The 13,047-nt window shown below is 36.2% G+C and overlaps 1 protein-coding gene across 1 annotated transcript in view; it reads right to left on the reverse strand.

Annotated features, from left to right (window-relative positions):
* ADAMTS19 (ADAM metallopeptidase with thrombospondin type 1 motif 19) overlaps positions 1-13,047 on the reverse strand; it is a 261,502-nt gene that overhangs the window by 68,140 nt on the left and 180,315 nt on the right. The window contains exons 14-16 of the mRNA XM_068980968.1: positions 12,646-12,773; positions 8,777-8,897; positions 1,670-1,750 (exon numbers count right to left, since the gene is read on the reverse strand). Of these exons, the coding sequence (XP_068837069.1) occupies positions 1,670-1,750; positions 8,777-8,897; positions 12,646-12,773 (330 nt within the window). The remainder of the gene's footprint in view (positions 1-1,669; positions 1,751-8,776; positions 8,898-12,645; positions 12,774-13,047) is intronic.

Raw genomic sequence — 13,047 nt, forward strand, 5'->3', positions numbered from 1 at the left:
ATTAGTCAAGATACAGAAGCATTCATTCATCTAAGTGTCCAATGATAGATGAATAGATAAAGAAGATAGAACCTGTCATTTGTTAACAGGTTTTAGTTTGACATAGTCCCATTTGGTTATTTTTGCTTTCATTTGCCTTGCCTAGGTAGACAAATCAAAAACACACAAAAAAATATTGTTAAGATTGCTGTCAAAGAACTACTACCTATGTTTTCTTCTTGGAATTTTATGGTTTCAGGTCTTAAATTAAAAAATTTAATCCACTTTGAGTTTATTTTTGTATATGGTGTGGGCAAGTATTTCAGTGAGGTTTATACACACAATGGACTATTAATCATCCAAAAGAAAAAGAAATCTTGCCATTTGCAACAAATATTTAGATCTAGAGGATACTATGGTAAATGAAATAAGTCAGACAAAGAAAGACAAATACTGTATGATCTCACATACATGTGGAATTTAAAAAATGAAAACAAGCAAACAAATCAAAATAAAAAGAAACTCTTAGATACAGAGAGCAAAGGGGTGACTGCCAGAGGGAGGGAGTAGTGGGTACATGAAATAGATGAAAGGTATTAAGAGATAAAAAGTTCCAGTGATGAAATAAGCAATGCAGGTCTTACAATATATAGTATAAGGAATATGATCAATAACACTGTAATAACTTTGTTTGGGGACAGATCATTACTAGACTTATCATGGTGACCATTTCATAATGTATGCATATGTCAGCACTATGCAGTACACCTGAAACTATCAAAATATTATAAGCCAACTTTCCTATTTAAAAATTAAAAACAAAAAACTTTCTTCATAGATGCATATACCTGAAGTGAGGCAAAAGAGAGCACAGTTAGTTCAGTTGCTCAGTCATGTCCGACTCTTTGCAACCCCATGGACCGCAGCACGCCAGGCCTCCCTGTCCACCACCAACTCCCAGAGTCCACCCAAACTGATGTCCATCAAGTCGGTGATGCCATCCAGCCATCTCATCCTCTGTTGTCCCCTTCTCCTCCTGCCTCCAATCCCTCCCAGCATCAGGGTCTTTTCCAATGAGTCAACTCTTTGCATCAGGTGGCCAAAATATTGGTTTCAGCTTTAACATCAGTCCTTCCAAAGAACACCCAGGACTGATCTCCTTTAGGATGGACTGGTTGGATCTCCTTGCTGTCCAAGGGACTCACTGTCTTCCATTAAAAGAGCAAGTCCTCTTAGTACATAGAATTTTTTTTAAGAATCCCACAAGATTTCCAAATTATAATCAGCAAATACACACACACACACATCTATGTATACATTTGCCCATGCAACAAACATGGATATGTGTATATTTATGTGTATGCATATATGAAATATATATGTGTACATGAAACAAAACATATTCAAATCCTCCAATGAGTATTTGTTCCTTAATGTGGATTAACATGAAGAAGTAATTAATAACTCCCCCCCGCCTCTACTGCCAAAAAACGCATAGTCAACCACATTACTTTTGCTCCAGGGAAGTCCCTGGGAGGGAAGGAAAAAAATTCCTACTTGACAAGAGGTGCTTCCTGGGAAATTCATGTATGTAACTAGAAACACACTGACGTTCTGGTCATCACAGAACTCTCAGGGCAAGGCAGCTAAGCTTGAACTTGGATGGGCTCTGTGTCTTTACACAGGTTACCTAAATAGCTGTGTGCTGGCTTTTCTTCCACAACTCTGATTCTTCTTGCTCCAGCAGGTATCACCAGCACTTCTACATAACCTGTAAAAGTCAATAAAACATGAAATACATATTGAGTTTCTTCTAATTCTTTTTTCTTCACTGACTTTCCCTATTTTCTTTTGGTTTTGGCTTTTGATGTGATATTTCAATACCTATATAAAGAAAAAAATCATCTATAAAAGCTGTCATAAATTCAAGTTGAGAAGTTTATTTGAGCAACACTGAGAATACAAAACTATCATGAGCAAATGGGTGACTGTATTCTATGTTAAAAAGCTTCCCAACAGCTTATGAATTATAAGGTGAGAAAGAGCACAATGCGTAGCTTGGTTAGAAACACAGTGAATCCTGGAACAGAACAAACTAACTTAAGTTCTGCTCATGGAACTCCTGTAAATCAGAAAGTCTAGGGAGGAGGAAACATAGCTGGAGAGCATACAGATGGTGGATGTGGGTCCCTGAAATAGTTGAGTATTGGACAAGAAAGAGCAAGCCTTCCCTGGGAGATGAACAAAGGGTTTGAAACTTGAGCCGGAGACAAGTAAGATAAGATAATTAAGTAAAATAATAAGTAAGGCCACACCAGGCAATCTGATGTCACCCTGAAAGGGATCAGATGGCTAGGAGCAAGATACAATTAGGCATTTTTTAGGAAATACACTTTAGCAGTGGTTAGGAATGTAATGCCTGAAGTGAAACAAGAGAGTAAGATAAAGTTGGATAGAAGAAAAAGTACGCACAAAAAGTCAAAATCAAGACTTCATTTTCTCAGCATTTCTGTATAGCTACACATAGGTCTAATAAACATCTGATTTCAAAGCTATTGATAAAAAGGTATAATAGCTAATCCCAGAGTTGTCTCCTATTGATTAATTATTCAAATTCCTGAAACTGTTGACAATTTTTGCTGTTTACCAAAAGGTAGCAGACACCCCACCTGGTGGTAGTGCCTGGGATTAGAGGTCTGTGCTTTTCAAATCAGCATTTCCAATAGAGAATAAATTTTTAGTAACACTAAATCACACAAGTACTTCCATTTTGTTACATGAATGCAGTATGCAGCAATGAAAACAGACACAAACACTTACTTCCTATTTGCATACAGAAATGAAGTAAGATGATTTCTGTACTCAATGAGTCTAGAATCGAACTGGAAAGATAAGACACCAATATCTTACACAAAAATGAGTTAAATAAAGCTTTCAAAATTAAGCTTAGAAGATCATATTCAAAATAAAACGGCTAATTTTCCAATGAAGAATGTAAATTAAAGTTGTTTAAACCATCCCCCTTATCTGATCACATCACCACTCAGAAGTTTTGCTGCTACTTTAACTCAGAAGTGGGATTTCAGCGCGCCCCCCCTGCGCCCTCTCCGCCCCGTTTTAAGTGGTTTTATACATTACTGATGTTTGAGTAACACTGGCACCAGTAGGGATCACAATGGTTCCGAAAAGAGAATGTTTCATATAGTCAAGGAGAGCTTCATAAAGAAGCAAAAAGATTAACTGTCTTTGAAGAATGGATAGGATTTGGATATACAAGTGACCCTTAAACAAAACAATGCATGAGTTAAGAGTGCTGATCTGCCCTGTAGTAAAAAATCTGAGTATATTAAATAGTGGACCCTCTGTATACATGGTTCCTTTGTATCTGTGGTTCTACATCTGAAGACTTAAAAACTGCAGATTGTGTGTACTGTAGTATTTACTATTTTAAAAAATCCATATATAAGTGGACCCATGCAGTTATTTGAGAGACAACTGTATATAAAAAAGCGTGAGTTCACCATATGTAAATAAAAGTAACATGGTAAGTGGTATTTTTTGTACCACACAAAATAACTCTGACAGAATGAGAAGGTGTAAGAAGATGGCTATATTAAGAGAATTTACATGCATGCCCAGGACACTGAATTTACCACTTGAAGCTACTGAACATTCTACAGTAAGGAATGTAATCAGATACTGGTTTGGAGAGGTCTTATCTGATAGTTTGGAAGAGCCTCAGTGATACAGCTGTGGAAAGCAGTATCGGGAGGCCAATGTAAAAATCCAGGAGTGCTAGAAGCCTAAGGCAGAAAATCTCGAAGGCATTGTAAAGGAAAAACAAAACAAAACAAAACTCTGAGTTTGAGAACCAACAGAAAGGGAGGACATAAACATTGAACACAATGTTTTATTATTACTTACGTGAGAATGCAGTCATCATTTATAAAAACAGGAAAGTCAAGTTTGGGTCATAATCTGACAAGTTTTGCAGTTTGTACTCAACAAAACAGTATAACACACTAATAAAAAATATCCAGTAAGAACTCTGGAAATCTGGAACTCCAGGGTAAGGTCAGGCTTTCCTCACCTTTGTGAGGCAGTAATTGAAGCCACAGGAGTAAATGGAGAAAACTGAGATGGAAGAAGTCAAGGACTTAACCTTAGTGACAGAAAGACTGAAAAAAAAAAAGAAAGAAAGGAAAGAACACACGAAGGAATAATCTCAAGAAGGTAGAAATCTGTCTATTTCGGTATAGTGGGATCTTAGAGATTAGACTATTTTAAGAAGAGTACTGGTGCCAAAACCTGTACAGACATCAAAGAGAGAGGTGACTAAGGGGGGTCCACCGGATGTCACAAAGTAAAGGAAACTATTCATCAATGAGCAAATTAAGGTGTTTGGAGAAGATAAATTTCAGGGTTGTTAAAAATGAAGAGTAGATACAGAAAAGTAGAGGCAGTAACTGTAAATTCCTGTTTGAGTTTAGCAGTAAACCCAGAGGTATATTGTATTTTAGGATAACAGTTATATATAAGTTTATAGTTATATCCAGAGAAATTCTCTGTTATTCAATAGAAACAGCTTAGAGGACAGGTGAGTTAGATTGCATTTAAAGAAGAAAGAGTGGAAGGAAAATATTAAGCAAAGACATTTGATAAGGGATAGCTAAAGTCTGGGGCTCTCGATATTTCTCAGTAAATAAGCTATTTAGCACAATTGAGACTGCATATTTTTAAAAGACGTGAACATACGAGTGGCTATTATTGAGCTCAGAAGCTGAAATAATGATGTCAAGGTCATAAATGTGATCCTCACATCGGACAGTTTGTATCGTACATACATAGGAACATCCTCTTTTATAACCAGAGGTCCCATTCTTAACTGGCCATCTTAAAACGCCCAAGGTAGTCATTATCTCCTTGGTAGTTACAATGATAAATGCTATATTTTGAACAATTGCTATGTGCTAGTCACAACTGTACCCCCACTCCAGTACTCTTGCCTGGAAAATCCCATGGATGGAGAAGCCTGGTGGGCTTCAGTCCATGGGGTCGCTAAAGAGTCAGACACGACTGAGAGACTTCACTTTCACTTTTCACTTTCATGAATTGGAGAAGGAAATGGCAACCCACTCCAGTGTTCTTGCCTGGAGAATCCCAGGGACAGGGGAGCCTGGTGGGCTGCCGTCTCTAGTGTCGCACAGAGTCGGACACGACTGAAGCGACTTAGCAGCAGCAGCAGCAGTCACAACTGTAGATAGTTAATACAAATTGTTTCATTCAGCCATAATGATATCATCCAAGGCAGATATTTAATAGATTGGAAAATAAAGGTAGAGGAAAAAAAACTTGCCTTTTTCAAGACTGCCTTGCCAGTAATTAGCCAATACAAGCTTTGAACTCAGATCTGTCTGATTACAGCTAGAGCCCACTACTACTATTTCACAGAGTAGAATACATGACACTATGACTCTCTTGCATGGCAAACACACAAATAAAAAGTCTAAGAGCATGCATTTCTTGTACTGGATTAGTGTCAGCATCTCTTGTACTAAGAATAACAGATTTTATGCCCACCCTCTTCTAAATGTATATTGATAACCCTATAGTTCCACAAGGGGCCAAGTATACAATTTACCTTTAAAAATCCCTTAACAAATCAACCCCTGTCCAGGCAAATTAAAATGAAATACATGATATATGTGCTAAGGAGCAAAAATTCTCTTAAGTTGATTTTCTAGCTTGAACAAAAATGATTTTGCAAACTCTCAATAGAGCACAGGGACTGAAAACACCCGCATGTGCCTGCACATGTGTTACTCATACAATATATACAGTGTGTAAGGCCAACTGGACCAAAGTAGGGCTGCAATTCCTTCAAGAAATTCTAGGAAGTCCATAAACTATAAGGATAAAATTGTCTCCAGAGAAATGAATACAGCATTCTTAAAGTCACAAGTAGATGAAGCCCATAGCATAATTAAAGACTCATATAGATTTTTGTTTTTTAAAGTTCTTAATGATGTAATGTTTCATTATTCATTATGTTAATAAATGTTAATGCATCACACACTATATTGGTCATTAGGACTAGGGTATTGAACAAAAAATAGCCATGATATTTTTCCTCACTGATCTTTAAAGAATAGTAGGAAAGGAAAGATCAAAGAGTGTAAAATTACAAAATTACCATACAACTCAACTCTATGGATACCAGTAGGGTATCCATACAGAGAGATAGGAGGTGGAGGTTGTTCAGGGAACGCTTCATTGAAGAAGTGACATCTGAACTGAGACCTGAATGCTAAACAATGCTTGGTCCTTGGAAGAAAAGCCATGACAAATCTAGATAGCTTATTAAAAAGCAGAGACATCACTTTGCCAACAAAGGTCGGTACAGTCAAAGCTATGGTTTTTCCAGTAGTCGTGTACGGATGTGAGAGTTGGACCATAAAGAAGGCCGAGCACAAAGAAGTGATGCTTTTGAATTGTAGTGCTGGAGAAGACTCTTGAGAGTTCCTTGGACAGCAAGGAGATCAAGCCAGTCCATCCTAAAGGAAATCAACCCTGAATATTCATTCATTGGAAAGACTGATGCTAACGTGCCACTTTGGCCACCTGATGTGAAAAGCCAACTCATATATTGGAAAAGACTCTGATGCTGGGAAAGATTGAGAGCTAGAGGAAAAGGGAGTGACAGAGGATGAGATGGTCGAGTGGCATCACTGACTCAATAGACATAAGTTTGAGTGAACTCAGGATCATAGTGAAGGACAAGGAAGCCTGGCATGCTGCAGTTCATGAGGTCACAAAGAGTTGGACACGACTTAGTGACTGAAAAACAACAACCAGGCAAAGCTAAGAGAACAATATTTTAAAATGCAAGGTGCTAGAGAGAGCATGGTCAGCTTGAGCACCTGTAACAAATCTATTGGCTGCAGCTTAGAGTAGGAAAGTGACCTTGGTAGAGTTGATACCAGAGAGACAAGTAGGAACAACACCACACAAGGCCTTATGGTTCAAGTTTAGAATTTTAGTTTCTTCCGTGAACAGTGTTAAACTAGCAGAGAACTACAAGCACAACAGACTGTTGTAAGGAAATAACAGTATTAGTCTCTGATATTCCCAACATTGTAGGCATTTTAGACATCTTCCAAATATCAGAGGCTGTTAATATAATTTAGAAACTAATAAAACAAAAGAAGAAATTGAAGTGTAATAAAAACAAAGGAGATTTGAAGTAGAAATTGGAGAGTGGGGGAGGAATGTATTCATCTAACTATAGTCAGAATGAATAGCATTACTGGTTTTTAACTGCAATTTCTGTTGTCTAAGTTTAGTTGAAAAATTAAGTGTTGTTATTACTAAACAAAAACTACCAGTGCTGAATGTGCATCAGTATTCCTCGGTGAACTGTCTCCATGCAGGTAAACAATTATGCAGGAATAGGCTCCAAAAGTTCTAGTATCTTTAAATCTCTTCAGACATCATTTTAACTTTTGCATGATAAAAACATCTCCCATCACAATCAGGCTGAAAAGCTTATGACTGTACTTCTTAGCAGGAAATCAGGGAGCCTTTTACAGCTTTGCCTGACTTTTCTCAATGAGTTCTGACAGATTTTGACTTGCAGAATCTGTCACCTTTTTTCACAACTTCAGAGATTGAGATTTTGATCTGCAATTTACCCTGGACCTTAGTTATTTTTAGGCTTCAAGTTCTTCAAGCTCACTTATCTTTTATTCTGCTGGGGCCAAGAGAAAGGTTATATATTTGACAGCTGTGTCTAATTTTCTCTTAGGGGCTTTTTTTTAACATCTAGCATGAACTCAGTTTTCATGATTATTCAAATATAAATGGCTTATTCTTCATATTAAAATATATATTTTGGGGGCACATCTTTCAGTATCTGAACAAGAAATTTAAAACAGGAAAAAAGTCGATATATGTAGTATAAACATATAAATGACAATGAAAATCAATCATAAATACTAAGATAGTTGAACAAACAGATGTCCAGGTAAGACACTAACATAAACATAAAATATTTGCATACTCCCAGTAAACTTTTAGGCTTGAGTTTAAAGCATTTTCTGTATATAAAGTTTACTTGTGAGTCATTATATCTCGGTACAGATAATATCACTTTTTGTTGTGGATCACTTTAAAATTCACACTACATAGATCATACACCATCTGTTCATCCTCATATCCCCTATGAGTGTTTATAGATGAGGAAAGTAAACAAGAGAGGATGTGTTCCTGCTCTTAATATATCTGGACTGTCAGCCCACATCTTCTGATTTCCTGTTATAGTTTCCAACATGATACACTGCTACAGACTCTGCTTTCAAAAATGTATTTCTTTTGAACTTAGTAAACACATTAAGAAAAATAATTTAAAAAATGGAAAGCTGAAAACCTGAAGACTAATACTCTCAATAGTTGCTTCAGACTGTTAGAAATCATTATTCTCTGTTAGACATCAATACTGTGCATTGGAGGATAAGGCCTGTAGAAATCTGATAATATTAGCCAAATGCAAATTAGATTATTCCCTTGCTGCTCCAATTTATTAAATGCACAACAGATGATTTCATATTCTCTGTATGGGGAAATGGGCTTATTAGCATTTCTGGCTCATATCACATGTATTATATGTCATCATGAAAAATCATTCAGTACCCATTACAAAAGTTTTCAACAATCAGAAATGTGATTTCTAAGTCAAGTTCAATGTAATTTCTGTCCCCAAAGACTGTTTGGATTGGTAATTTTGAAAAAAAGTAATCACCTGCTCCTCTGGTGTGATTAAAATCTCCTTTAATGATTTTGCATGATTTTCCATTGCCATTGCACACACCACAGTGATCTTCCCTTGCAAGAGACCCTAATAAACCATCACAGCCAACTTTCTGCAACAAGAGAATAACAGTACATCATAAAGTGAGCTTCTTCTTTTTTAACTACTACTTCAGGACAAGCCTAGTCTACAATCATGACATATCTATTTGACGAACTAGTAAAACTCCACATTCGCTGGTGCAAACTAATATAGCAAGCTCATATCAAATAATATCATTTGTAAAGTGACCAAATAGTAGGGTAGTGATCAAACTATATTTTCCTATATTAAAACTTAAATGACATCCTAAAGTAATTTGGGAAACTCTTATTGAGACAAATGCAATTTACATAAATCCCAAAAGAAATCACATTTCTACTAAATGTAACATGATTGATCAAATTCATTCTACTCAGCATAGAACAGATGGGTTTTACCGTATGGTTGGCTTTACTCCTAAAGAGGCTGCTGAAAAAATGCTGAATATTAAATATTAACTTGTGCAAACCAAACATAAATGTTTACACTCATCACAGTTCCTGAATAAATTTCTATTCCCCACCTTCTTTGGAATCTTAACACAAGTGAGCAAGAATTGCTTATAACCTATGGTTGATGTAAGAAAATATTAACAGTGGGATAATTAATTTTATATGTTCCCAGAAGAACTATGTTAATGTTAACTATGTTAACTATGCATCTTCTTAGATTAAAATATAGACTCTTTTCTAGTGAATAATGTGGGTCTCCCACTGATATTCAGAAAAGCTGATATTTACTCAAAGGGTAGAAGTTAATATGTTGGTGGTAGCTGAAATAAATGGTAGAATTATACCATGACCCCTGATCAAGAAGAGGCTGCAAAAATGACTGACAATACATCCATTTATAACAAATTACAATTACTTAAATAAAATTTTAAAATATCAGATAAAAAGGAAACAAAACTAGGGTCTTTTTCTGTGGTTGGTGTTGGGTGGGGGAAGAAGCAGCTTAGAAAACACAGCTGCAGGATGAATATCCTGAGAAACCAAAAATCACATTAAACCTGCATTAAAAAAGTATCATTTCTTTTTGTCAAGGGGGGTATATCAGTGTCAAGAAGTAGACAAAGCAATGCAGTAGTGGAGAACTCTGATCTGCGAATCAAAGCTTATCTGGGAAGAAAGAGAGAATGATTCTGGATGAAAGAGGTGGCCACCACAGGAAATTCTCAAAATACAACAAAGCCATGGGAAGAGTTCACTAAGCAAGAGCCCTGAAAGGACCAGAGACTCCTGGGGTTAAAAATCTCTCCCTCATGTACAAATGAGGAGAAAATCGAGAGTTTACAGTGGCATTGAAATGATAGAAAGCACCTTTATTATTCTATCTGTAGCCTCTAGCTTCTTTCTTGGTAAATACAATAAACTCAATAAATAGTAGTTAAATGACTGAATAAATGAGTACCTAGTTGTCTGCTAGCTTTTTGTAACACTTATAACTGAGACAGTATATGTTTCTAAAACCTAAAATAAAAGGCAGGGATAGACATCATGTCATGGCTTAATAACCATGTATATTTAAAATAAGGATGAAAAAAATTCACATTTTGGAATCAGTAGTCACAAATAGCCACACTTTTCAAAATATGCCCACGTAACTCCAAAAAGTGAGGATGAATGTCTTGGAAAAGACAACGCTGTTTAACTGGTGGTAGGTGCCTGAAGTGCCACTGGTAGCTGAAGATAAGAGAATACCACAATAATACAGAGGACAGCTTTCTCTATGATTTTCCAGGATATAAACGGCAGGGAGGCCAACTGGGTCACCAGGAGAAAGCTGTCTATTTTTCAATTGCTCTCCTTAGTCTACTCACCAAGTTTAGAAATTTACTTTCAACTTCAATGTATATTTTAGGATAAAACAAAACACTCCAGCCAGAATGGTGAAGTATTATTCCAAAGCTCTCAGAAGTCACAATCCACTTCACAGAACTTTAAGCACAATCATCAGACTCACATAACACTTACACAGAATTTTGTGTTGTTGTTGCTGCTATTTTAATGTCTAGTTAGGGACTCTATAAAAGGTCTGGCTTACACGATACTGTTAAGTGAAAAGCACAGCAATGTAAGCTATTGTACTTGGCATATAGTTGGGAAAATAATTTTCTTTGAAAAATAAACTCATTTAAGTCATACTAATCTGACGTTTACATAAAATGATGAAATAAAGATGAAAGGGTTAACTGTACAACTTAGAGCTCTGAAAACCAAGTGTTTATAGGTAAATAATTGCAATGATTTTTTAACAAATGAAAAATATATTCCAGGCTACTGCCATATTCTGTTAAAGAAAAAAGGAAATTAATATGTAATTATAAGACTGTTTCTTATATCCAATTATACTGCATGATTCTATGCTTTAAATATTATAGCATGCTGGCAAAACAAAGAATCTAAGAGTTAGTAAACCACTTAAGTTTCAGACTGTTTCCAAGTTTTTACCCAGAATTCTATATACTTCTACTGGACCACGGACCGATCAATCCATAGTTTGTAATTATTTTCAAATTTTGGTGTGTGTGTGTGCTTGTGTGGTCAGGCATGCATTTTTAGAGGAAGAAACCAAAACTTTAATCAAATTCTCAAAGGAGTGTATTACACAAAAAAGTCAATGATCACTGGCCTATTTCATTTTACAGATTAGTTAACGGATGCACACATATTTTAAGTGATTTTTCCAAGAATATAGTTTCCTAGTGGTTGCCATGGATTCTGAGTGTTGCTCTACTCAGAGACCTCACTCATTACTAAAGGATGCGCATTCTCCTCCCACGCCTGGGAAATGTATCAGTTTATGGCTCTTAACCTTCATCCCTTTTAAGAAAATGCCTAGCCTAAAGAAAACTGCCTTTCCCAAGGTCATAGCCCCCTCATCCCTTGGGACAGTTTGTATCCAAACACTAGTAGACAATAGGGGTTAAAAAGGTCTGGTTTTCTCTCCCCGGATGGAGACAACGTTGAAGAGCCGTCCCAACTACATGAAGCTAGCTAATGAAGCTAGCTGAGGTCTTGTGACTGCCTGCCCAATTGCTCCCTGCGCTCCTTCCCCCTCTATATACATATTGATCATGAAAACACTTGGCATTAAATTTCCTGCATATTTATCATCCAGGGGAAGGCAACTGTGATAGTGGCAGACCCATAACTGGCAAAATTTAGAGCTTTAGCCATTGATCTTTCCACTATGCTATTTATTTGAACTGAATGACTACTTTTCTAATGACAAAGAAGAGCACAGAAATGCATATAACAGATGGAGATTATTCTTAAAAAGAAAACAAAAAGACAAATGACACGTTTAAGTACAATAAAAATTGAATATACATTTAAAAATCAGCTGATATAAGAATGTAGATAATATTTTATCATTAACGAATAATAAGACTAACTTTATAGGTTTTTGCCACATGGCTCAGTCTTGGACACAAACATGGAGAACAGGAGTGCTTGAGTTTCTGGTCTGGAATATTTTGACATAAAATGTCCAAAGTATCATAATTTCAGGCCTGTAATATGTACTCTATTGAATAAATATGTCAGATTCTTTCAACTAGAAATGGACATTATAGATTTTCCAGTCTGGACCCTTCACTATACAGATTAAAGAATGGACTTCAAAGTTGATCAGTCTTGCTGAAGATCACAGTTGAGGCAGGACTACATTAAAATCTTTTGAATCTTAGTACAGAGCTTTCCACCATACTGTGCAGCTGCTCCAAAGTCCCCCAAGCCTCCCTCAGTGCAGACACTCACCCTTTTGTAAAGTCTTACCTGACACCTGCCATTTGCACAGACATCTAATCCCTGATATCCACAAGAAGTTCCATCCAACACTTTTTCTGATAGAAGAATAGGCTGTTCTTTTCCAACAGGAGAACAAAACAAGGCACATGGCTTTTCTACAGAGTGGATAAAAGGAAATGAACAAAAGTCGATCCATAAGTATTTTTATCTCAAGCTTTATTTTTCGAAAGAGTTTTGAGTAAAAAATATATGTTAAATAAGTAATGTACTACTGGAGTAGATAATACTAGAGGGTTATTATGAGTAGTAAATGAGATGATGCCTGGGGAAAAAAACAGGTATCCAATCAATATTAACCTCCTTCTTAAGAAGTATATCTTTAAATTATTTTTAAGTATATCACTTATTATTTTTGGCACTAAACCTCTA

Source organism: Capricornis sumatraensis, chromosome 9, assembly GCF_032405125.1.
Source record: "Capricornis sumatraensis isolate serow.1 chromosome 9, serow.2, whole genome shotgun sequence".
NCBI classification, from domain to species: domain Eukaryota; kingdom Metazoa; phylum Chordata; class Mammalia; order Artiodactyla; family Bovidae; genus Capricornis; species Capricornis sumatraensis.